We start from the raw sequence: 25,628 nt of genomic DNA on the forward strand, positions 1-25,628 counted from the left end.
AAACATAATTTTACACCAACCAATTACTACATTTGGAATAACAAGGATATTCAATATAAAAATAAATCTCTGTATTATGGAAATTGGGTTGCTAATGGTATTGTATTGGTAAAACAACTCCTTAATGCTGACAGGCAGTTACTAAAGTATAATGAATTCCTCTCCAAATTCCGGTTAGCAGTCACGCCAAGAGAATATGCAGTTGTTGATGCTGTGCCGAGGAGTGTGCTGCAACTTCTTAGAGGTTCAGTACTGTCAGTGATCAATCGGCTTAGTAGTGGTATATTCCTTGGGGAAGTTGACATTACCAAGAATAAATGTTCAAATAAACACATCAGGAATTGTATACAAGAGGTAACTCTACCCTCAGGAAGATTCTTTTGGGCTTCAATCTATGGAGAAATGAAATGGCAAAACATCTGGTTAATTGGAGACAAATTCTGTCTTGCTAACAAAGTAAAAGAGGTTTCTTTTAAAATCTTGCATAAAATATATCCAGCAAAAAGGACATTAAAGAGATTCAAACTTGATATTGAAAATTCTTGTAGGCCTACTTTCTTTGAATTAGAAGAAGAAACAATCTGTCATTTATTCTCTCACTGTATTTATACTAAAATCTTATAAGACGGAACACTTGGGCAATCAATTCAATTTAAGGATAAAGATATTTTGTATTTGTTTTGAAGGAAATGAGATGGACAATGATGTTGTTTATTTTGTTCAGTTAATCTTGTTATTGGGAAAATTCCACATTCACAAGAAGAAATGGGCGGACTCCAAACCAAGCTTTGAACACTTTTTTCAAAAACTGCACCAATACGACAACACTATAAGAGACATTAAAAATAAGAAGGCAATTAAGACTGGAATTGTGTTTGATGAATTTCTCATGTAGGCTACTGCTGATACATTTGACTTATGTACTACATATTTTATTTTCTTTTCTACTTTTAAATTTTTTTCTCTACATATATTTTTTTTCTGTAGGCCTATAGGCCTATGCACATACTGGCGATGTACCTATGTTCTTTACTAATAAAAATAAATAAATAAAAAAGACGTGTGTTGGGGTAGCCTGGGAAAACCCTGACGAACTTCCCAGTTACAACGAAGGGTCTGGTGTTAACCAGGCTAGTGTTGGGGTTGAATCATGGGTTAAATAAATGAAACGTGCATTGCCGTCTTTGTTCAGGAAGCCCGTGTCTTTATTTTAAAATTAATATTAAATAAATAACGCAAATGCGTTTCGCGTTTTCATCCAGTAGGCAATTTTGAACTTTACTTCATCCCGTAGCGTGGGGGTAACTAGGAAGTGTATCGGTAGCTATGTAATACTAATAACATTGAATAGCGACGGTTTTTCTGTGTAGAAATGCAAAACGTCGACTGTTTTTAACAAATATCAACAGAAAGCAATCCAGTTTACCATCGAAAGGGTAAGTAAGTGTTATTTATCGAGCTGAAAAGGCCTTAAATAACAAGCGTTAACGTTACACGACCCAATACAAAGACATAAAAGTAACACGATAGCGTTAGCTACTTATTTTCTGTGTGAATTAGTGGCCTTTAGCGTCAATTTAACGCGCACAAATAGTGTAGTGTTAAAGCTAACTAATAAGTCAAGCAACGTTAATTATGATTGGGGTGAACTTCTTATAATGTATGTTAATTACGATTCAGGATCTATGGCTCTGCCGAGCCTCTCGGCCCATTTGCCTAGTCGGTCCCGGGTGCTGGCCGGACAGCTGGCCCGGCAGCGGGAGCAGGAGGCCCGGTGGCGGCAGCAGTGGGAGCTGCATGCTCAGTACTTGAGAGAGCAGAGTGTCCGCAGCCAGAGACAGGCGGTGTGGAGCTCCCGTCAGTCCTTCCAGCAGAGGTAACTGCATGCACCAGAGCTGGACTGACTCAGTGACCACATAAAGCTTACTGTTATCATTGCTTTGCAAAATCAATATCTGCAACAGTGGAAAATAAAATAAAGCAATGCATTTCAAGATAATTTCTTCAATTTGACGATGTTTTCTGTTCCATGTTCATGTTTATTATTAATATGATTGCCAAGAGGCTACTACAGTATTTCGACACCGTTTCTCTTTCACTGCCCTCACTTAGATGGCTCTGTAAGTATCCTTTGTATATAAGGTGTCTGTATGATGAATGTTTAAAAAGAGACAGTAATCTATAAACTATTGCTCCCAGTGAATTTGTACATATTTGGGCAACACTTCAGGCTTACATCGGCTCTTTGTTTGGCACAACTAAAATAGGTTGGTTTAGATTTTTCACTCAGTTCTGACTAATCTGATGTTAAGTGTGGCCACATAAAGGAAGCTGTTCATGCAAATATTTATAGTTATATATTATTATATATGTGAAAAATAGTCCAACTCATTTTAAACACAGTTCACAATAATTTAAAAGATGGTGTCCTCTTACATGTGTAAATAGTAAGGGCTGATAATAACGTACTGTAGAGAGAACATTCACAAGTGATGACAGAAATGTACAAGTACATTCATAAATAAATTAATAATCTTCCCACTATGAAATATCATAGTAATAGTAATGATATTTTAGGTTTACGTTCAATTTAGTGTCCCAAATTCCACTATGGCCACGCCAAGACCCACCCTACGAAGCAGCTCGATTGGTTGGGGTTAGGCATTTGACCTGGAGTGGTTAAGGTTAGGATAGTCGATTGGTCAGGGAATAGGACCTGTACAAATGGCGTTACGTTACAGAAAATTTGGGACACTAAACTGCACGTATGCCGATATTTTAATTAAATTTACCACGAGCAATAGTGTGGAAGGCCTCTTTTTCAATGTTTAGTTATTTGTTATACATACACAGTCTGTGTTTTGGGCTCAGGAACTAAATATCCGTGTCTACCCTTAAATCTATGTAACCTTGCATAATGTGTGTGTGTGTGTGTGTGTGTGTGTGTGTGTGTGAGAGAGAGTTTGTTTGTGTCAATATGTGTGAATACTAAATGTCATAAATATACCTATAGAATTTTCTCTTCTAGTATGTCTCTGAAACCCTCTTGGTTTCAGCAGACAAATGACAGAAAAATTAAGCCAGAGAAAAACAACTAATGTTTCTTTTTCCTCCGTTCCGTCAGTATGTCGGCATACCATAAACAGAGACTGAATGAAGAAAAGAAGGCCAGCCTTGAGCAGCGCAGGAATCGGCTAAAGGCCATGCTTCAAGAGGAGCAAGACCGGCTGGAGGCGGAACTCAGGGAAGTAGTTCCTGACAGGAGCACATTGGCAAGTCAGCTGGTGCAAAAGACTGAAGAGCTTCGTACGGCAAGAGAGGAAAGAAGAAAAAAGGTAGTTGCAGTCTTTTTTTTCAGTACTGCTCACGGTGCTCTGCTGTGTATAATCCCTGTTATTTTTGTTCTTTATTTCTAGCTTGCACAAGAGCTGCTGAAGGAGCACTGGAAGAAAAACAACACAGAGTTGCGAGAGGTAGCTAAGTTTAAACTATTAATGGAAAAGTGATAAGTTGCCAAACCTCTTACTTCATAAGTCTCACTGTTGATGAAGCGATAAATTGCCTCAGGAATCTTGTAACCATCCTGTGTGTCTGAAGAGCTCCGCAAGAGGAGAAAACAGACACTTTTTGTCAAGACGTCCACTTGATCTGGAAACTAATAGGGCTTGTGATGCAGATATTCCATGACTTTCTGTTAACCCGAATCCAATGTTGACTTAAGAGAATAAAATGTTCTGGTATCCCTTCCGCTAAGGGTCAGGTTCATCAGTATCTCTGTCTCGTCTTTACTTGCTCTTTTAATCTGTCAACAGGTCGAGTCGGCTTTACATAAAGATCATGTTGTCGGCCAATGGCAGGAGCAGATATCTGAGAAGAAAAAGGTAAGACATTCATCACATCTATCAGACTAGACAGTTCAGTGTCTGTTTATCTAACGGTCTAATACGTGTTTTTAAACTGTAGGTCCTTGTAAAAAACACTTTTTATCTTAACATGGTTATTATGAGACACCGCCTAGGCCAAAATACTTGACTTGCACATGCATATATACCAGTACTAAGCACTTTCATGCATACTCTCATGCACATACACATGCATGCATAAAGTAAGCATGTATATGAGTATGAGGGTATATGAGTGTGAGTATGTACTGTATGTATGTGCATTAATATGTATGTATATGTACGTGCAAGTCAAGTATTCAATTTTAGCCAAGGCGGCTTCTCATAGATTCTTACTCAATTTTACTCAAAACATTATGTAGAAATCACTCTCTAGTACTCTTAAGCATCACCTCTCTCAAGTCAGTGATGACACATAGGACCCTCAAGTCATTAACAGTTGTCATTATCCTTTTACGTGACTAATTATTTATGTAACAAATACATTTTTTATTAAACAGGGCTCATGTCATCTGTGAGCACAGTATCAAGTCTGAAATCTACTCACGTTAATCCCGTCAACGTGGTGCATAATTAAGAAAGTTTAGACAGCTACTGTAAGTGACTCATCTCTCTAAACATGTAGCAAGAAGTGACAAAGCAAAAAGAGAAGGAACGCTTTGAAAATGAGTACGAGATAACCCGAAAAGAGGCTCTGGAGAGGATGAAGCAAGCGGAGGAGAAAAGGAACGTAGAGGAGCGGAAGAGGGCCGAGGAACTTCGCAAACAGATGGAAGAACTGAAGCTGAGGGAAGACGAGGTATTTAGAACTTGGACAAAGTATTTCTGATGGAAAAAATTATAATATTGAATGTGTGTTTTTAAGCATCAACAACAACAATTTTCTTTGTCTCAGGCAACTCGCCTGAAGAAGGAGCAAGAGGCTCTGCTGGTCAAACAATGGGAGCTGGAGAAAATAGAGGAGGAAAGGAGAAAGGTGGAGGAAAGGCGAAAGAAGTCAGAGATGGGGTAAGGGATGCTCTTTCTGCAGGTAACTTATCACAAGTAATATGATACTTTATTCTGGTGAGGCATTGGGTTCATTGGATTTGTGTTCCACCAGGCATTTCTTAATCCGTCAATATCGCGCCCAGCTGAAGAGGAGAGCCCAGCAAGTGCAGGAGGAGCTGGTTGGTCTACTTGACCCTCTTTTGATACAGTACATTTTTCTACATGTAATCTAACTTGCCTGGCTTTCACACCTTCCTCAAATTCCTCTGTGCACACCAGGAGGCTGACCGTAAGATCCTGGCAGCCTTGCTGGATGGACAGCAGGAGGACAGGAGGATAGAGACTGCGCGAAGGGAAAGAGCCATCGCTGATGCTGCCTGGATGAAACGTGTGATTGAAGAGCAGCTTCATTTGGAGCGGGAGAGGGAGGCTGAGTTCGACATCCTACACAGGTGAGCACCAAGATTCAGAAAGCTCTGACTGTGCAGGAAGGGACTCAAAATACAAACCAATGTATCTCATCCATTTCAGAGAAGAAGCTCAACATGTCTGGGAGAAACGAGAAGCACAGTGGGAGAAGGAGAGGAAAGCCAGAGAACGGCTCATGCAAGAGGTGAATTGCTTTAAATTCTAAATGAATGTAATTCAAAATGTATGACTACTAAACAACAGCTCTCCTTCCTTGTTCTTGGAAAGGTACTGTCAGAGAGACAGCAACAGCTGGAGCTTAAGATGCAGAAGAACAGAGAGGCTCAAGGGGAGTCCCTGAGGAGACGAGAACAGCTGATCCAGGAGCTGGAGAGGGAGAGGGAGACCAGACGCCAGGAGAAGGAGCAAGAAGAGTGCCGTAGGACCGCACGGATGCAAGAGATAAATGCTCAGGTGTCGTGTTTTCATAGCACTTTTCCTCCACACAACACAGTTAATAATGTAAAACTTAAAGACACATAGAGCCCTATTTTAACGATCTAAGAGCACAGTGTAAAGCGCCTGGCGCTGTTAAAGTAACAATGAAATGCTGTGTTATTGACTTTGGACCAGGTTTGTGTTGGTCAATGGCGCGATCACTTTCCACTGCCTTAAGATAGAAATACGCCAAGAATGCACCTGAACGACTAAAAATCATGCTACGATAGCAGCTTAATACATTTGAGTGAATTGTCATGCATTACAACTCACAACACAGCATTAGATTATATGCTTCTTTTTAAAAATAATAAAACAGACCTAAAGTTGTTTCTGTGTATATGCTGTATAGGTGGAGCAGCAGCGCCAGGAGCAGTGGGAGGAGCAGTGCAGGATAGAGCAGGAGGAGGAGGAGGACAGGAAGGCTCTTCAAATCCAAGAGGAGGAGCTGAGGCGGGAGATGGAGAGGATGGCCAGGAAAGGATACCAGGAGAAGGTAAAATATGAAATTCAAGCCGCAGGAAACTGATGACCATGAATGTTCACATTTCAGGTAAAAATGCTTTTCAATGTTAAAATATGCTTGGAACTGTTCCTTTCAGGTTCACAGCAGACCTCGATCAGCCTGGACATGAGCAACCTGCAAGACTGAACTCAAAACTGAATTGTGAGATGTTTATTTTTCTACCTGTAAATTACCTTTTAAACATAGTTTCACATGTTTTTCAAGTGTGTCAAGTTAGTGGTCATTGTAATTGTTCATACTGGCCATGAAGAGATCCCTTCCTACCAGAGGTGTCAATTCCAGGTCCAGAAAGTAAAAGTCCTGCCATGTGTTTATTCCACCAATGAACTCAGCCAGCTGATTTCACTACTAATTAGTGAAATCAGCTGCTAATTAGTAAAATCAGCTGGCTGAGTTCATTGGTGGAATAAACACATGGCAGGACTTTTACTTTCTGGACCTGGAATTGACACCTCTGCTTCCTACCGTGATTCAAAGTAACTGATTGGTGACAAAAACCACAGTCCTCATTCAATGTAAACATGCATTTTAAACTTCATCAAACCAAGTAGATATTTTTTTTTTAAATTCTCTTTTTGCTCTATTGCTACTGGGTTTTCTGGCTGAGCCACAGCGGAGAGATAGTAACACAAGATAATTTTGTACTAAAAAGATTATAACTTTAGAAGATACCTGCTTGATTTGACTAACTCCTGAAACTTCATATTTACTTTGGCAAACTTTAAAATGCATTTTTGCACAGATAGAGGGGTGTGAATTTTTACATTAGAGCTGCATTGTGGAGGGGATCTTTTCACAGCCAGTATGAAGAGAAGGAACAATGTTGTCAACCAATAACTCTTTAAATGTCCATATGGACATGAGAGTTTAAAGCAAAGACATATATTGTACCATTTTGATGTTAATTTAATGCTGGTTCGCATAAACGTATATGTAGAAAAGAATGGATGATTTCTTTGCACTTTTACATTTTTTTTTTTGTATATTTTCTATCCAGAATTTGTAGACGGTTTTCAATAAAACTATTAAAAATCAAATTTCAGTATTTTGTATGAAGGCCATGAAAAGTGAAACATGATACCAATTCTGGCAAATCACAACAGGCTATATTTATAAATTAAGTTTATTTAGAAAATAATTATTTTTCCAAAGTGCAACTTAACAGCTGCATCACATACATCCCTGCACTCTGGTCAAGTACAGAGAGGGACATTACCTTGATCAGATTTCAAAATGAACTCTGAAACACTTGGTGAGGATGAACGTTGGGTTGCACAATTATACAGGAGACGTCTAGACTTCTATCCCATATGTTGCACATTAAATACGAAACTAGCAGCAACGGAACAGAGCACAAAACACACACACAGACATACAAACAGTATGGCTATTAGCTGTAAATATCTTGCAACATCACCAATACTGCAATGGCACACAAGACTGCAGAATACAGTGCAGTGTGGAGAAGAAGCACACCGTTTGTACTTAATACAACATCATCTTGGTGCTGGTGAAGAATACAACTTGGCCCCTGGACAAGCGTTATTTTCATTCACTGACTTGACAAATGGGCACGCATAAATAGCTGCAATAAGTGCACTGCAGACTGGATTACACTTGGACAGGGGAAAAAAACGTATAAATAGTTTTTTCGATGCAACAAACATTAGCATTGCTTAGCTACAAAGTGTGCATAAATGAAGTTCCCAACATTTAATGGTCAGTTTGATTTTGGAGATTAAACTTTACGGTATGATGATGCTTGCACAGTGCAATTAATGAGAGGAAGCTCCTTTAGCTACAAGAGTGTTAGCACTAGTATTCCATGACAGCAGATTCATGACTCGTGTATGGCTTTTCAGCTTCCATGCCTAGCTTTGGACTGATAACATTAACCAATATCATCATCTAGATTTACTGTACTGTGCTGTGCTTAATTCCTTTTCTCAATAAAAGCTATTTACAATTTGGACTGATTAAAGGTTATTTGTAGCTAAGAGCAAGTTTTACTCAAGTTGTAATCTATAAACTATTACAGTCCCCAGGCCTGCTAGCTGCTGCTTTTATTACCATGATTTGTGGAAGTTATTAATTTACCTGAAGAGAAATTGTGCTATTACTGTACATTAGCTTGGTATTCCTAGGTAAAGTTGCTGCCTTTTCCACTTTACACTCTTTTGTTCAGAGTTGGCTTTAAGTAGTTATCCATAAATAAAAAAAACAATGCATGCATATACCACAAATACAAAAAATAACAAAATTAAATTTTTTTTTTTTTTGAAAGAACAAAACTGAGATGCTGACTGCATTGCAGCCCTGTAAGTGGTGTTAGTTGGTATTCTCCTTTGTGGTGATGGTGACAAGCTGCTTAGCTGCCTTGGCGATGTCATAAGCACATTGGATGACCTGCTGGGTGACCAGCTGCATGTCAGGTCCCGGGCAGCCCTCTGAAGGCAACGCCTTCCTGCACTCACTCTGAAGCCGGTACGCACTGGAGGTCAACAAGCGCAGCGAGCCTCTCACAGTCTCTGAGCGTGGCTTCTGCAAAGCAAGGTTAAAATATCTTAATGCTAATGGACAGTGTTTGTTCAAAAGATTGGTGCAAAGAAAGCCGGTGTGTGCAGATCCCTTTCGAAACCACATTGACCTCTGCTGGCTTAGGACTGAATCTGGCCAGAACCTACTTTGGTTTGTTTACCATACTCTCTTTTCTTTTAACACACTTAAAAATATTTATATTTAACACACAAGAACATACACATTTAGGTGAAATTCATTGCTTTTTTATTTGAGTAAAAGGACCAAGTAAAATAGAGCATCAGTAATTGGCACAACTGAAAATATTGCTGTAGTTGGAGCTTAAATCTCTGGTATTTGTGCTTGTGATAATTTTAAAGTAACACATGGAAAACATGATTGCTGACTGATCCATTCTCTCAAAACAAACCATCTACAAACTTGTTTCCATACCTTGGGAAAGAGGGCAGCCATCTCTGTTACAGCCACATGTATTCTTTCTGAACAGGGTATGAAGCTGTGAGGAGAAGAGATTTGTTGAGTTCAACATATTGATGTCACATTCATAGAAATCTCAAAATTACAGAACAAACATTGATAAAATAGCAATTAACCAAAAGCTCCTAAATGCAAGCAATGTACTGTATTATATAGTATTCACACCACACCGTGCATTATCATCTTCAGGTTAACACCAACAGAACATGCTATTTAACAATTTTTTAGCATTGTAAGTACCAGGCAGTTTTATTCCATAGCACATTTTAGTATTAAAAAATGATGGCTACACAGTAGAAACAACATCAATGTGAGAATGTGCATCAACTTCACTGTCACCTATATATCAAAAGAAAGTCACAGCATAGATAACTTTGCATCAATTCACTTAAGCAGATTCAAAGTCAGCAAATTGGAAAAAAAAGAGATAGCTTGTTAGCAGGTGAGGCAAAGGGAAAAGGGTGAGGCAGAAACTATGATAGGGAGAGGAAAATAAAACTGTGCCTGGGAGGCAGGGACAGAGGCCAGAGTACCAGGAGGTGGGGTCAGGGGAGCGCAGGCTGAGCGGCTGAAGGGGAGGGGGGGCCTTCTCGGCCCAGGGCACCAGAGTGCTGAAACATCCCAGGCTGTGCCTGAGCCGACGCACACCTTCCCGCTCACATGGTCTGCTCACAGGGGTGAGGCACAGGGACACCAAAACAACATAACAGCAGAGAAAAGTTGAAGTAGAATGAAGGAGAAGAGTGAAGTTAACAGAAGAAAAAGGGGAAATGATAGGAGATAAAGGCAACTAAACATGACAATAATGATGAATGTAAGAGGAACCTAGGGATAAAAATGGAAACAAGGAAATGAAAGCTAAAAAAAAAAACAGATCCTAAACTGATAAAGAAAGATCCCTTTTTTCTTCAGATTCTGACCTGTCATGTTTGTTCTCCTGAGCAGCTCGCAACAGCTCTTGGATATTCTTGGTGATCTGCTCTGTTTTGCGGATGACGTCTTCAGTGCTGGGAAGCGTGGGGTCTGACTCCAGATCATCCAGCTCCGGGATAGAGCTGCTCTCCCCCAGCCAGCCACTGCTCCTCAGCCTCCCTCTCCTGCACAAACTGCAGATGGAAATTCAGAAGAAATGATGTCTACTTCCCAAATCCCTGCTCATTGTTTTTACTCTAAAGACAAAACCCCTTTAAACTGTATTTAGGAGCCAGAAAACTTTCACTCATCACTTAGAACAAACAATCATTCTGGGTGATGCTCTTACCCCGAATCATCCATCTCAGAGTCATTGAATGTGTTGTCATAGTCACTTTCCGGCATGCTGCTTTGCATCTCTAACTTCGAGGCCTAAAAGGGAGAGAGGGGACACAAAAATGATAAAGTGCCTCCTGCAAAACGTCCCATGCCACTGAGGATATAAACCAGAAACAGCTGTAGTGACATCACAATTTAAATGCTCATTGACAAATAAAAACATGTATTGTAAATGTACCCCTTTCTGTTTGTTGTATGTCAAATTGGAATATAAAAAAGTAAAAGCGATGCGGACGACTGAAACAAGCGAATAAAGCTGTGAAGCAAAAGCGCATGATCAATTTAAAGCATTCAATATAGGATTAGTAAAACCAATTATGCAGATAGGGTCAGATAGTTTACTCACATCAGTATGACGTAATCACTAATGCTGACTATTGGAAGTGACTATGATCATCATCAAATGTGACAGTATGTTGAAATAAGGATGATTTATGGATGACAAAACAAACAAAACAGTCAAACAAAAAGCCAATTCTAATAATCAACACGTGGCTAGAAACATTACATGAGAACCATGACACACAAGCTTTACTCATTCTCCAAAATAAAGAGAAGTAGACCCCAGAGGGTCATGGTTTGAAAGTCAGATGATAATAACCACATGCCTCATCTTCACAACAGACAGGGTTCACTGTAACTTCACTGTATGGGGGTTCACTATCGGACTCAAAGCTAAACGTATAAACAGGAAGCAGAGACATAAAAAAGCCACACAGGACCTATTGTTCATACCAATCCATGTGAAAGAATCTGAACACATCCTCCTCTTCTATGCAGTACACAATGCACCGCAACACACATAAGCTGGCCTCGGGAAATGCGATAAGCACATACATGTTTAGATAAATCTTTGTTCCTCCTGAACAGAAGATACATCTTTTTAGACTGTAATCTCCTGGATCACCACGTTGTTTGTGTTACTGGAGGAAGTGAGAGCATGCTGTTGGAAGCTCACTGTGCAAAATGGCCAAGCAGTTGTTAGAGACAGGGTTAGAAAAGAACTTCTCTTTATACTAAGAGTGTTCGAAATGTACTCAATGTGTTCCCTTCTTTTAACAGACAGGTGGTTGTTTTATAAATTAAAACACTTTTCCAATCATACTTTTTCAATATCATTTCTGGATGCCAAGAAGCATTACAAGCGCAACTTTCCGCTCAACGTTCAGCAATAAGACAGAAGTTTTGCCTTGACAAAACCACATAATTACGGTTGTTTAGCCGCGCTGTGAGCATGATGCTGATGAAGGCAGGTATCTGATGGTGAGGGCAGCTGGTGGAGGGGCGGCTCATGCAGCAGGGCAGATAGGGAGCAGCATATGGAGAACAGAGGGAGGTGAGGGTCAGGGAGGGGTTGAAAAGGCTCCAAGTGGATTCGCTTTGTCCCACCGAGTGAGGATGTACTTAACCTTTTGAGCACTTTCATCCTTCGACCAAGACAGGGTGGATGGAAATGAGGGGAGGGATGAAGAGGTGGTCACAAAAGCGCCCCTTTCCGTCTAAAGACAGGGTTCAAATCACATTTTAAATTAAAAATGAAAAAAACTAAAAAGTCAGATGAAAGAGATTAGATGTCCCACAAGTCTCTTTGAGCCAGTTGTGGCTTAATCAGATACTGTATATTGAGAATTGAGTTGATGGAAAACTATAGGGGTGATCTTAAGATAATTTAATGCTATGTAGTCAACTTAAAGGATCTTGGTTGTTTTTTTCTTTTTTACAGATTATCCTGCTACATTTCCTTTCTGAGCACAGTGTGCTGGAACAAATATGACTGAAGAACCTGGGAGTTAATCCAGCGAGAGAAAAGTACCAGAAAATTATGATTCACAGGCTCAAATGTAACTGCATTAATACTGTATATAAATCAAAAAGAGAATCCAAACAGATGAGAAGATGAAGTGAGTTTGTGAAATTATCATGCATTACAAAAACAGAGTATTTGTATGGTAGTTTTAATGCTTCATCAACATAAAACACAGTACAAACCTTCAAGGTATATCATAACAACAGCATCTCCTTGCAGTTACAGCTAACTTTGTCTGACAAACAAGCAGCACTCCAGTAAACAACAGATATATGCAGATAATGGTGTTGAACATGTATCTGGACAAGATGAGCTGTGACTGGCTGTGTGGCTAAATGAATGGCATGGTGGTTTTGATGACTCCGTCTTTGATGCTACAAAAAACTACCCAGTGGCAAATGAGTAAAAAAAAAAAAAAAAAAAAAAAAGGCAGAGATAAAGGTTTGCAGACAGGATGAAGACATGAGGGAAAGGCAGGGAAACGGGCCAGTGGAGAGGAAATGGCAAAGGAGAGCAGGGAACAGGTCTTACTTACATGAGGTGGGAAGGGTTGCAGGGTGGGGATACCCTCCTCTGGGTAGGGAGTTTCCCCTTTAGGGACATAGGGCTTCAGGCCTGAGCCGGTCTCATACATAGACATGGGCCGACTGGCCCGCGCAGACTGCCGGCGTTTCAGGGCAGAGGGACTGGAGGGGTCGGGGTAGTCTGAACCGCTGGGGATCTGATAGATATTGGTTGGGACGTGCCGCCTGAGAGAGGTGTTCTCGCTTTGCAGAGATTGCAGCTGGAAGAGACGGTCAGCAATACACTAAGAAGTGCTCTCAGCAAAGCAAGCGGTGTTCCCTGTTATGATCCACTCTTATCTTTACAGCATAAAATTTCAGCTTTCATCCCACTGTTCCTAAAAATGATTCATATTATACTTTCACAGTCTGCTACTGTCAGCATGCTTAGTCAAACACTTATAAATATACTTATTTGGCAGGAATAAAAACATCTTTGTGGGTATCATATTATAAAATTTGAGAATCTAACCTTTTAGATTGTTGTTAATCCCACAATATAAAAAGTTAAGTCAATATTTGAAAAATGCTCTAACACAATCTTAGGATATATTACTAATATACAAAACCAGAAGCTGCTTCAATGATAATGACTTACAGAGAAACTCGTGTCTCGTGGCGTTGAGCTTACAGACTTTAGGTTAGAAACATATCATCTTATGATCTATTTTAATTATCCATCAAGTTGACCATCAACCTCCTAAAAATCATAGGACTAACATGAATTTTGCTTTTGGAGGGATTTTGCCTTGGTTTAAAAAAAAAGAAGCAAAGCAAGTGATAAGCAAGCAAAACATTGTTGCGTAGGTAAGCAACGCAGATGCAGTTTAAGTCAAAGAAGTAGCCACAGTACTTAAGAATCAAGAATTATAAGAGCATAAGAGGCATTCAAGAATGAACAAAATCATGCACATTTTGTCAAGGATATAACAGTTTGGGGGAAGAAAAGAAAATTTCCTTAATAATGCAACTAGTTGCATTTAGTGCAAAGTAACTGCTAAATCTGGTGTACTGTCAGAAAATGGAGGAGTATGGTTTAGTTACTAACCTTTGCCATAATGAATGACTGACTGACTGGCTGACTGATGTTTGGTAAAGGCGGTCATTCCAAATAAAGTTGAAATATATACACAATATGTCATGACAAGGCTCATGTCCTGCTTTCTCCACCACATCTTTATCTGAACGTGGTCATTTGAGTGAATCTGTTCAGCCATAAGCCAACACAAAACCAGATCACATCATCCAAAAACAATACAGTACGCTACAGTGCTGTATGTCTACTGCAGTGTCACAATGACCCTGTGTGTGCAAGCTTGAGTCACACAAACAGAATTAAGAGCAACAAACAATCGGCATGCCCCTTCAAAACAGCCAAATTAAAGCAATTTTAGCATACAAAAAAAAGAAATCTAACTGACAGGGGTTCATTTAAACAAAATAAAAGCTGTAATATGCTGAGAACATCTGTGGCCAAAATGATATTCAAAATAGTATGGGTTTAGCAGGATATAAATTGCTAAGTTGAAGCACAGTGCATACATTTGTGCAGAATCTCAAACGTAACATTGTCATGTTTATAAATCAGCAGTTTTATCTAACAGAGTAACAGTATTCCTGGTTTGTTTATCAGCTGAGGAATACGCTTTCTATGACATTTCTATGAAATGTAACCAGACCACTAAGACATGTCAAACAATAAATCCACAAGTACTAAAAGGCTGTTACCAAAAACAACTGGAAACCATCCAAAATAATTATATGCAATAAACACAGTATATGTGATGAAGCAAGGCACACACATACAATCTCAGTTAGTCACTACAAAAGAGGTTAAAAAACACTGTAGATTACTTCATGCTTTTTCTTAAAACATGCTTGTTAGTAACATTAGACAGCATAGTTTCATTACAAAAAAGGAGGACTACCAGTAAACTGTTTTAGTTATTAACTGGAGAAAGGATGCATTTCTTCTTCTTCTCAAATACAGAAAACAAACAAAAAAAAAAAAAACACAACTAAAAGAAGCTTTGAAATCAAACATGCTGGCCAAAACAGAGGGTGGACCAGCAGGGTGTCACAGCAGCCTTATCTTGCAACACAGCATTCCTATTCAGATAGCTCGGCCTCCCCACCAGAGAGCGATCCCACTGGGCAGGAGAAGAGCTCTGCTGACCACTGTGGCCCCCCCTCAGTCCGGCCCCCGGTGTTAGTGATCTTATTGGTGGAGCGAGGTGGATACCTTTTTCTGCATCAGCCTCAGCTCATCACTCAGGCTGTTGTTGGCTTTCATGAGGTGCTGGATCTTGGCCTCAGAGGCAGAGAGCGCATTTTTCACCTCCATGTATTCATGCACAGTAACGGGGCCATCGGAGAGGTCAGAGTCCAGGCTCTGTTGGGAGAGAGGGGTTGAAAACAAAAAACGGTAAAGGCACCTAGAGAGAGAGTGTGTTTCAGGGGTTTAGATTGTGAAAGTGATGCCAGGATACCTTGGTCCTATCTCCTTTGCTTGCTGGGAGCTCTTGATCCGTATCCTCGTCAGACGCCACACTGTCGTAGTCAGGCTGGTCGTTGTCCTGGCTGTCACTGCAATGCCTGACAACCACACTCTTCAGGATAAATTCAACGTTATCTGGAATAAAGAGACACAGACTGGAATAGTTACTGTATATATGTGCGATACTTCAGTGTCAGCAAGATCTTGGAATAAAGTAACAGATCTTGGAATAAAGTAACAATAAGATGCTGACCTTTGGGACTGGCTATTGAATTCCCTTGTTGTCTGCGCTTAGCATCGCTTAATATGTCAATCACAAGAGTTGCAAATTCATGTGCATTAAATCTTGCCAGCTTCTGTCGTCCCTGAATAAGAAAAACAAAGTCACGTTAGTGGAATGCAATCTTACTTCAAAGTAAACGTGTGCAGAGGGAAACACTACAACATCTGCATGGGAGTTGCTGTAAAGAGGACTCGCCTGGTTTCGTGTTGATGAATACTCTGGATTCACAGGAAGGAAAGGCACCACAGTCGTCTCTGTCACCAGAGTGCTGTGATTCTGTGTAGTCAACCAAACTACAAACAATAGATTAAGAATGAGCTCAATGTTGTCCGGTTTAGAGGTGGGAGTATAGCTGCAGCACCAGTGGAGGGTTTAAAGTATAATAGTGAGGAGATCCAGAACAAATGTCTTCTCTGGATACAAGACAACAGAGCTTTTCCTGGATAATTCATCTTACCTGCATCAGTCTCTCGTCTGTCCACCTCATCGTACACATCCATGGCCAGCTCCTCGAATAAATGATTACTGAGCTGCATGGAAATCAGTAAATGACACTTAGTCGGACTTACGCAAGGGGAGAGAAGATAGCTCAGTACAGTGAAACTCTGCAAAATTACTTACAGACTGCAGTTTCTTCTTCGCTGCCTTGGCCAGTTCTGATAAATCTAAACTGCTACAAGCAGAACATAACTTCCATAAGCTGATGAATTCTTATGTCGGCATAATGCACACTTAATTCTGAGTAATACTTACATGTTCCTTTTCCATCAAAAGAGAGCAATAAAAAAAAAGATCAAATGTGTCATTTAAATTGAAAATACGACTCTTCTTCTCGGTTGGAATCAGAGTTGTTTGAAATAACATTTTTGAATTATTTGCAGCAGTTACAGAGTGTTTGGATATTTCAGCTACTTTACTGGGTCTGTTTACTTTAACACAGATAGTAAATGCTGCAGCGATCTCAACAGCAACAGAACAGGCCTCAGAGCAAAAATACAACCATTAACAACTGCCTCACTCTACTCTCTTGTTGGCTCAATTCAAGTTGAGCCTGTTTACTTAGATGTACATTAATTCACAGACAAATCACTTAAAAGGTGCTGTAGGTAGAATTGTGAAGATCCAGGACTTAGCCAAAAAATGTGAACATCAACAACTTCTCAGTCCCTCCCCCCTTTCTACTAAAGCCCAAAACAGTCTCCTAGAATGAATAGGCTCGTTCGAGATGAACTGCGCCTCGCCTGTAAAGCGGACGAGAGCAGGCGGCAGCAGCCGGGGGCAAAAGTCCGCTCTCAAGTCGGACAGTTTCCAGCCGTTTCCAGCAGCCTTCAGGCTGAACAGGAAGTGACAGAAACACTGTGGTCCAATTCCGATTTAATAAAATCTCATCAGACCCATATATCAGCTCCTACACAGTTTCCAGTTGTTTTTATTATGACAGAGTAGCTGTCAAAATTCTCTACATGCGATCTGTTGCTGATTTTAATTAACAACAAACTGTAGATGATCCGTAATCTCAAAAGATGTAGTCTCTCTGACTTCTAAACATCACTATCAGCCTCACAACATGTTTTCTGTACAGAATAAGCCTTTAAAAATCAGACAAATCGCAGTTAAAATCCCTCCGATTCAAAATCAATAAAAAGTTTATATAAAACGTCATCATGTTGAGTCGATTCTGAACCAATCAGCTGAGAGGCCGGCGTTTCCCAGCATGCACTGGGTCCACCTGTGTCCGCCTGGCTCTTGCAGTTGGTGAAAAGCAACTGCGCTACCTGCGTCTCAGAACTGCGGCCGCCTTGGTCTCATGAGATTATTGTTGCCCACATGCGCATGACGTCAGAGCAAGTCGGGATCAAGTCGGAAACAAATCTAACCGGCATGCATTGGGCGCCGATCGCCGGTGATCAATTCTGCGCAGATCTGGCTCATCTCGAACGAGCCTATTGTGTGTGCATGAGCAGTGATTGACACGCAGTTAGTTTTCTTACCTGTCGGCCATTTGTGGAACAATGAAGTGCTGGCTGTTTTTATGATCTGAAAGGAACAACAAAAATTTTGGAGGACTGCCAAAATGTCATCAATGTAAACATTTTATATTAAGCATGATTTAAAAATAGGACATAAAATCGGTATTTACAAAGTAAATGAAATACAGTGAGGAGTTCGTTTTTATCTGCTTGGAGTGCCACATTGATGAGATTTATTGCACGTATCAGGTACTTTGCAAACCACAGAAAAGTGTACAAGCTGAAATACTCATTGTAGTGCCATATTTGCCAAGGCAAAACTATCTTTTACTCCAACCACACATGCACATATTCTTTGACCCATATCTTTTTAGTCATTTCAGTAACAGATCTCTATCTGTCTCTTGTTGCATACCTGGCTTTCTCCCACACAGGTAGAACGCCAGTCGATCAGTTAGTTCATACTGAATCTCCACCAATCTATCTGCCAGGTCATGGTGGCCTGCTTCCCTACAAAGACACATGTTAAAAGAACAAACATAATATAATACTTCCAAGGCTGAAATAATATTTAATTTTTTTAATTATAAAAGATTATTGAAAAAAAGCTAACCTTGCATGGTCTATGGGAGTCTTGCCATTGCTGTCAGGGGCTCCAGGATCTGCTCCATAAACAGTTAATAGTTCAGCCTGAGATACTTGTCCTGCCTTTGCGGCTACATGCAAGGGAGTGTTTCCTTTTTCCTAGAGGAGAGGTTGATTTACAGGACAAACCATTGTGATCTAAAATCAACAGAAAAGTAAATGCAAAGATTAAAATTCTGGTTTTAGGAACAGCAGATGAATCTTACCGGGTGAAAAAAATTAGCTTGTGCTCCCAGGGATAGCAATCTCAAACAAGTCTCGAGATTCCCAGTGCGTACACTTGAGTGAAGTTGCTGGGGGGAAAAAACTAGAATTATCGCCTTGTGGATGTATGCCTCGGCCAAACCAGTGAAGTTGCAGTTTACCTCCATGTCTGTCCGCACTCATCTCATATAATATTAATTAATAATTAGTATTAAAGTGTATTTTTGGCGAAATGTGGACGCTTAAGACACACCTCTTCAACCGGGCAGCACAGAAGATCTAAGTAATCACCACAGTTTTAGGTTGAATGTCCCCAATTCACTATAGGACCAAATGTCTCACCTTCTGTTGCTGGGTTATGATGTTGTCTGTGATGATGCCATGATGTCGCTCGAGTTATGTTATGATGTCACAGTGAAGTTGACCTTTTAGATATAAAATGCCATCCCTTCCTCATTTTATCCTATTAGATATTTGTGTAAATTGTTGTCATAATTAGCGTAGGAATTCGTGAGTTATGGCCAAAAAACGTGTTTTGTGTGGTCACAGTGACCAGGACCTCCAAAATCGAATGAGTTTATCCTTGAGTCCAAGTGGATGTCTGTGCCGAATTTGAAGATATTCCCTCCAGGGGGTCCTGAGATGCCGCGTTCAAGAATGGGACAGACAAACGGATGGATAACCAAAAAACACAGCTGTCCCTGGCCCGGAGGCATAAAAACTATTACTATGAATTGATAAGGTTTACCAACAAAGCTTTGTACAAAAACATCTTTCAGTTTTCTCTAAATCACATTGAGCAGCCACTTCTCCTCACCTTGCTTAAATCCTTTGCTGTCGAGCTGTCGTCCTCCCGGCAAGGCATGCGATGAACAAATGCCAGCATTTGATATTTGGCTTTTATAAACTCGGATTTGTTTGGGCTTTTGGAACAACATAAAGCATAGAGGTCCAAACAGAAAGAAGGAAGCAATAATGAGTCAGTGGCACATACTAAACTTGTAAGTTAAACAATTCATTTTTTGTTTAATGAATTAAAACTTCTATGTGAACATTTTCAAACAATAATGACTCACTGCAGTTTGTCCTGAGGGTTGGCCTTGCGTTTTCCACTCATCACAGATGCAGGGTCCAGAAGAGAGTGCTCCCATATTGAATTTGCACCATTGCTATATAACATCTGAACCATCTGGGATGAAATTAAAAAATAAATCTGTAAAATGTGTCCCATTGATTTAAACTGCAGAATGCTGACTGGCTTTTAACAGTTCTTATTCTGAACAAACACTTTCTATATTTGGATCAAATCAATACACCTCAGTGGGATCTGATGTACAACTGTTGTCAACAGATTGATCTTGAGCAAAGATAGAGGCCTGCTGAATTTAAAACCGCAGTAATACAGATTGTGTTCAAGGATGATGTGATCTCAAGGCATCGGAGGAGGGACAAACCACAGCCTCATAGCACTCATAAACTATACAAAAAACAACGTCACAGCTGAAAGCACAGTGTTTCCTCTATGTTGATTTGACCGTGGCGGCCCCCCACAGTATCAGAAATAAGGCTGCATTGTTAGAGAGTGTATGTCGGAGAATAGTCACTCGGCAGAAAAAGGGAGAAAGGAAAAAGAGACGCTGTCCGGATGATTAGCCAGTTGAGATTGTGTGCGTCCTTGAGAACAGTGCATCGTATAACTTATGTTGTCAGTTCATTTAAGCCTGGTCTTGCAAATTAAAATTAAGTTAACTGGTGATATTCGTTGTTTGTATTCTTCACCTGCTAGCTAAATTACATGTAGCTGTTGATTCGACTGAAAATATGCCTCATTGTGTGTGTGAATAGAGGTGAATGAATACATTTGTTTGTGTTGCAGCAAAGTGTCCGTTCAGTTTCATGGGGGTGGGGTTCGGACCTGCCACCACTGCTAAAAAAAATCCTAAAGGAAACACTGCAGCATAAAGATATGTAGCCTTACACGGGCGAATATTGTATACATGTTTTTCTGCTTGGGGTTATTACCTGTAGCTGCGTAGGTGGCCATGGTGTGTGTATCAGGTGGCGGACTTGGGAGCTGTGTCTGCCCAGACTTCGATGAACACTGCAGCACTCATCGCAAATCAACACACCCCTGTTCACCGAGGCCCAGCGAGGTTCTGAGAGGGAAGAGACAACTACAAAGTAAAAATCATGACACTTGTGTGATGAATTGTGTGATGAATTGCAACGTATTAAAGATGTGATTTAAAGGATAGCTAATGGTACAATATTGGATTACCTGGCTCTCACAGATTTGATTTGATCTAGCTTTTGTAGGCATTTTAAAGTGATGAGTCAGAAATGTATCACAAGTCATGTCCTTTCTTCATTTCCACTTCTCAGTACTATTATTCAAATCAATTACATGCTAGATGGTAGCACTCCACTTCTCCTTTTTCTGTTCCTCACTGACTGGACCCAGAAAAACTCTTACTAATGGTGTCAAAACCTTTACAGACAGACACTTAAAGGATGTTCTTCATTTTACTTAGCCTAGTGTCAAAAAATGTCAGAAAAAGATCGAAACCCACATTTAATAGATCCTTCTAACAAATATTGTCTGTGCAGCCAAAGCCTGAAACAACTTATTGTTCTGTGCCATAGACCTCCATTGTTGTTTAAAGGTCCCATGGCATGAAAATGTCACTTTGAGGTTTTTTTAACATTAATATGAGATCCCCCAGTCTGCCTATGGTCCCCCAGTGGCTAGAAATGGCGATAGGTGTAAACCGAGCCCTGGGTATCCTGCTCTGCCTTTGAGAAAATGAAAGCTCAGATGGGCCGATCTGGAATCTTGCTCCTTTGGAGGTCATAAGGAGCAAGGTTACCTCCCCTTGCTCTGTTTGCCCGCCCGGGGAATTTGGCCCTCCCATGAGAAAGAGAGAGACATCACGGCTTGCAAACGAGCAAAGTGGCAGTAGGCTCGTTCAAGATGAACTGCGCCTCGCCTGTAAAGCGGACGAGAGCAGGCGGCAGCAGCCGGGGGCGGTGACAAAAGTCCGCTCTCAAGTCGGACAGTTTCCAGCCGTTTCCAGCAGCCTTCAGGTTGAACAGGAAGTGACAGAAACACTGGTGGTCCAATTCCGATTTAATAAAATGTTATCAGACCCATATATCATCTTACGTACATAGTCTCCAGTTGTTTTTATTATAACAGATTAGCTGTCAAGATTCTCTACATGTGATCTGTTGCTGATTTTAATTAACAACAAACTGTAGATGATGTGTAATGTGTAATAAGATTTAGTCTCTCTGACTTTTAAACATCACTATCAGCCACACAACATGTGTTCTGTACAGAATAAGCCTTTAAATCAGACAAATCACAGTTAAAATCCCTCTGATTCAAAATCAATAAAAGGTTTATATAAAACGTTGATTCTGAACCAATCAGCTGTTCGATCAGCTGAGAAGCCGGCGTTTCCCAGCATGCACTGGGTCCACCTGTGTCCGCCTGGCTCTTGCAGTTGGTGAAAAGCAACTGCGCTACCTGCGTCTCAGAACTGCGGCCGCCTTGGTCTCGTGAGATTATTGTTGCCCACGTGTGCATGACGTCAGAGCAAGTCGGGATCAAGTCGGAAACAAATCTAACCGGCATGCATTGGGCGGCGATCGCCGGTGATCAATTCTACGCAGATCTGGCTCATCTCGAACGAGCCTATTTTGTCAAGGCCACACCCCTATCCCCCATCTTGCCCCCCCTCTCTCCTCCTCAATAGCATTTAAAGCTACAGACACAGAAATGGCACATACCAGTCCTTCCAGAAAAATTTGGAGTTTTTTTGTGATTGTTGCGGGCAAAAATCCTTGATTATGCGGCACGTTTTCTTAAAAAATGTGATGGAGTATGCGGGATATTTATGCAATTTTATGCAATGAAACTGCGGGAACTTGCAAAAACTGCGGTTTGATGAAAAAGCCCCGCATATTTTGCGCGGAAATCGGCAATTTATGCGGCGAAAGTGCGCCGTATTTGAAAAAAATGCGGCCCCCGCATAAATATGCGGACTTTGGCTGATGCATTGAATTATGCGATCGCATAATCACGTTTTTCTGGAGGGACTGATATACTAAGGAAAGCTCATTGTGGGACTGGCTCTAGTGGCTGTAATTCAGCACCAAGGCTGAATTTCGGGAAAGAGACTTCAGATACAGTATTAGGGGAACACTAAGGCCTTTATAAAAGCATCCAAAAAGCAGCATGTCATAGGACCTTTAAAAACTCTCAAGCACACAATCATTAAATGAGCTTGGGTATTGTATTTATCCCAAATGGGCTTGGGGCTGAGTGCCACAGACGGGGTAGTAAAAGCAAAAACGTCCTGAGAACTAAAACTTGTTGGTCATGGTCTTTTCATGGGATATTTGAGTGCTTAGCTCAGACCACTGGAAGCATTATTTAGGCTAATGTAACATAAAGAGTTAACAAAACATAGTGCAGAAAAAAGGCCAAATGCTAGTTAAAGCCATTTTTAACCAGAGATTTAGGTGAAGCCATGCACTGTGAAAACAGGAAGTGAAGACTAGCAGTTGTGGGTTGAAGCACCTCAACCTTATTGTTGAGTAATAAGAGCAGCTTCCTCCTTCAAAACATTGTAAAAGAAGAAAAAAAGACAGAAGCTATCAAAACTTTTGGCACTGCATATTCAGGAAATGCATAGAGACAGAGCACATTTACAAGATACAGTAAGCTATGACCAAAATAAATATGTTTACTTAACCTTGACCTATTTAACACACTTCCTCTCATACAAATGTCAGAGTTGTGCCATGTGCCATTTATACAGAGACTCTTCTGACTGCGATAATCTCAAGGCCAGGAATACTGTAAATGCATATCATACTCCGATAGCCGATAAACTGTTAAACAGATTGAGTGGCTGGCACTGTGACAGGATAGTGAAGACCGTAAGTGTCTTAGCAGCAGCTGAGGTGTAGGAGTGTAACAGCTGCAGGGGTTGCTGGTCAAATTCTGGCACTTGGTCCCCAGTGTTCAGTCTCATCTCCACTAAGACTTGAGAGTTGGTGCTGACATGCCTTTTTTCAATACCACATCTTGAAACTCTAAAAATATTCACAGCCAACAACTGGTAACAGCCGTATGGAAGGGCAATCCAGGCCAGCTGCTGTGGAGACCTGAGAGGTTTAACTAGTCTGAACAACATGATGATAGACAAGGTACTAAAACTTGATCATTACTGAGTATTTACCATGCTTTTCATTGTTTATCTTGATTTTTATTGTGAAAAAGGAAAGAGACCAGCGTAAGATTTTTTTTTTTATATATATATATATATATATATATATATATATATATATATATATATATATATATATATATATATATTGTTCGCCATTACTTAAAACAATTCACATTCTGCTCTTACAGTATTTCACATTTACGATACACTGTGGTGCCAGTGCCACAATAGAAAAGAAAACTCTTCCGCATTGAAAGCATGCAGTCAATTCACTCAGCATCCTATTTTGCTTCCTGTGCTGCGGAAACACATCACGTCATTTCTATATAAATGGGACTCAAAAAAAGGACTAAATGGGACTAAACGTACCTCACACACATTTCAACTATAACCTGTTCAGCTTTCACAGAAACGTTGGATTTGAAAAACTTAATTTCATTTTCTCTCATTCCTAATAATATTTCCCATTACCATTTTTTTAATCAATCACATCTCTTTTAGAAGATGCTGGTGATTACTCTGATGACATATAATGAACTCAGTATTACTTCATCTGGACTAATAAATCTCTTAGTTTTAAATTCAGTCACACATAGTCAACATGGGATAGGCTTGTCGTTTACTACCAATACCCCTGTGTGGCGTACAAAAGGCACCTGGACAGGAGACCACTGTAACGTTACTCACTGACTTTCTATGAATGATGCGGCCAGTCTAGTGAGAGCATACCACAGACATTATTTCACACACACATATGTTACCTGTGACAAAACAACTGTGCAATTACACTGACACCCATCAGAAATGCCTGCCTGATTATTTAAAGAAAGTAACAACGGATGGAAACAGTTAAAAAATGATGACAGCTGCTATAACGTTAGTGAACTGTCAACAACTCTAACAACTTGCCCTGTCAAAACAAAAGTACAAGCATAACGTTAATCTAATTTACTGTAAAGCAAAAAGCAGCATGGGCCAGCACTGATAATCTGATTTATCGCTAAACCAGAAGAGTAGTCAAGTGCACCGCATTGGCTTAACGTTAACGTTACTTGATGGGCCAACAGACGTTAGTGAATAAATAACGGATAACAGCTAAATGAGGGATGGTGTAAATTTGCCTACCTGGAACATTGCAATCCGCGCAGAGCTCAGTGTTTCGCAGGCGTTTAGACATCCTTTACTTAGGAAGAAATGCCTTTTAAAATGAGCAGAGTATTACGTCCGTTGCGTTCTGCTAACCATTTATTATTCTGAGGGGATTCCTTCCGCGTTAGCTAACGTTAGACCTAGCTAATTAAAACAACCCAAACAACAAGCTGATCTTCATTTGACTGTTGCTAGCCTTTTCGTATTGGCCAGAGTTTGCGTTACAACCATTATAACGCTACCCCACAAGCGTAAGGTACAATGCTGCTGTTCTGCAAGTTAGCTGATTTAGCACCTGATTAGCTAACTAGCCTCTGTGCCCGTTTGGTAGTTTACTCTTCAGTCTCTCGCAGACAAAACTACAGAGGAGCTAGAGCACCAGTGGCAGCTGCGACTGTGACCTATTGGCGAGGGGAGACTATGCCCAGATGCACGCCTCACAGGAAATGAATTTCTCCCTTGCTCCACGGAAATTACGCCTCCTTATGTCTTTCGATTGGATGAGAAAATCCCAATCGTGACCCAGATTTTTTCAACAGCTAAGATTAAAACTCAAATACAACACAATATGTTTGTTTGAGTTTTCTGTAGCATTGGGCGGTACACAACCTGATAGACCC

At 40.4% G+C, this 25,628-nt stretch overlaps 2 protein-coding genes across 9 annotated transcripts; one reads left to right on the forward strand and one right to left on the reverse strand.

Annotated features, from left to right (window-relative positions):
• The first annotated feature begins 1,307 nt into the window (after positions 1–1,307).
• tchp (trichoplein, keratin filament binding) lies at positions 1,308–12,466 on the forward strand. 2 transcript variants are annotated; one of them, XM_028578522.1, is made up of 14 exons: positions 1,308–1,436; positions 1,681–1,876; positions 3,125–3,335; positions 3,417–3,473; positions 3,813–3,881; positions 4,528–4,701; positions 4,798–4,910; positions 5,005–5,071; positions 5,172–5,344; positions 5,424–5,505; positions 5,589–5,774; positions 6,151–6,294; positions 6,401–6,465; positions 12,374–12,466. In XM_028578522.1, exons 2-13 carry the CDS (start codon positions 1,686–1,688, stop codon positions 6,431–6,433), a joined length of 1,500 nt encoding a protein of 499 aa, XP_028434323.1. In that variant the 5' UTR covers positions 1,308–1,436; positions 1,681–1,685; the 3' UTR covers positions 6,434–6,465; positions 12,374–12,466. The 2 variants fall into 2 exon arrangements, with proteins under 2 accessions (XP_028434323.1, XP_028434322.1); XM_028578521.1 differs by lacking the exon at positions 12,374–12,466 and adding an exon at positions 10,285–10,827.
• Positions 7,477–25,600, reverse strand: git2a (G protein-coupled receptor kinase interacting ArfGAP 2a). 7 transcript variants are annotated; one of them, XM_028578511.1, is made up of 21 exons: positions 24,985–25,600; positions 20,642–20,775; positions 19,696–19,808; positions 19,437–19,542; positions 18,622–18,708; positions 18,384–18,514; positions 18,186–18,280; positions 17,792–17,837; positions 16,554–16,559; positions 16,422–16,473; positions 16,258–16,330; positions 15,996–16,093; positions 15,771–15,882; positions 15,510–15,652; positions 15,263–15,412; positions 12,993–13,241; positions 12,060–12,149; positions 10,601–10,683; positions 10,260–10,445; positions 9,295–9,358; positions 7,477–8,865 (listed from the first exon to the last, which is right to left on the reverse strand). In XM_028578511.1, exons 1-21 carry the CDS (start codon positions 25,034–25,036, stop codon positions 8,653–8,655), a joined length of 2,283 nt encoding a protein of 760 aa, XP_028434312.1. In that variant the 5' UTR covers positions 25,037–25,600; the 3' UTR covers positions 7,477–8,652. The 7 variants fall into 7 exon arrangements, with proteins under 7 accessions (XP_028434312.1, XP_028434314.1, XP_028434313.1 ...); XM_028578513.1 differs by lacking the exon at positions 16,554–16,559 and having other exon boundaries at positions 16,422–16,470; XM_028578512.1 differs by lacking the exon at positions 16,554–16,559.
• Between the last annotated feature and the right edge of the window lie 28 nt (positions 25,601–25,628).

The sequence above is a fragment of the Perca flavescens genome, chromosome 5, assembly GCF_004354835.1.
Source record: "Perca flavescens isolate YP-PL-M2 chromosome 5, PFLA_1.0, whole genome shotgun sequence".
Lineage (NCBI taxonomy): Eukaryota > Metazoa > Chordata > Actinopteri > Perciformes > Percidae > Perca > Perca flavescens.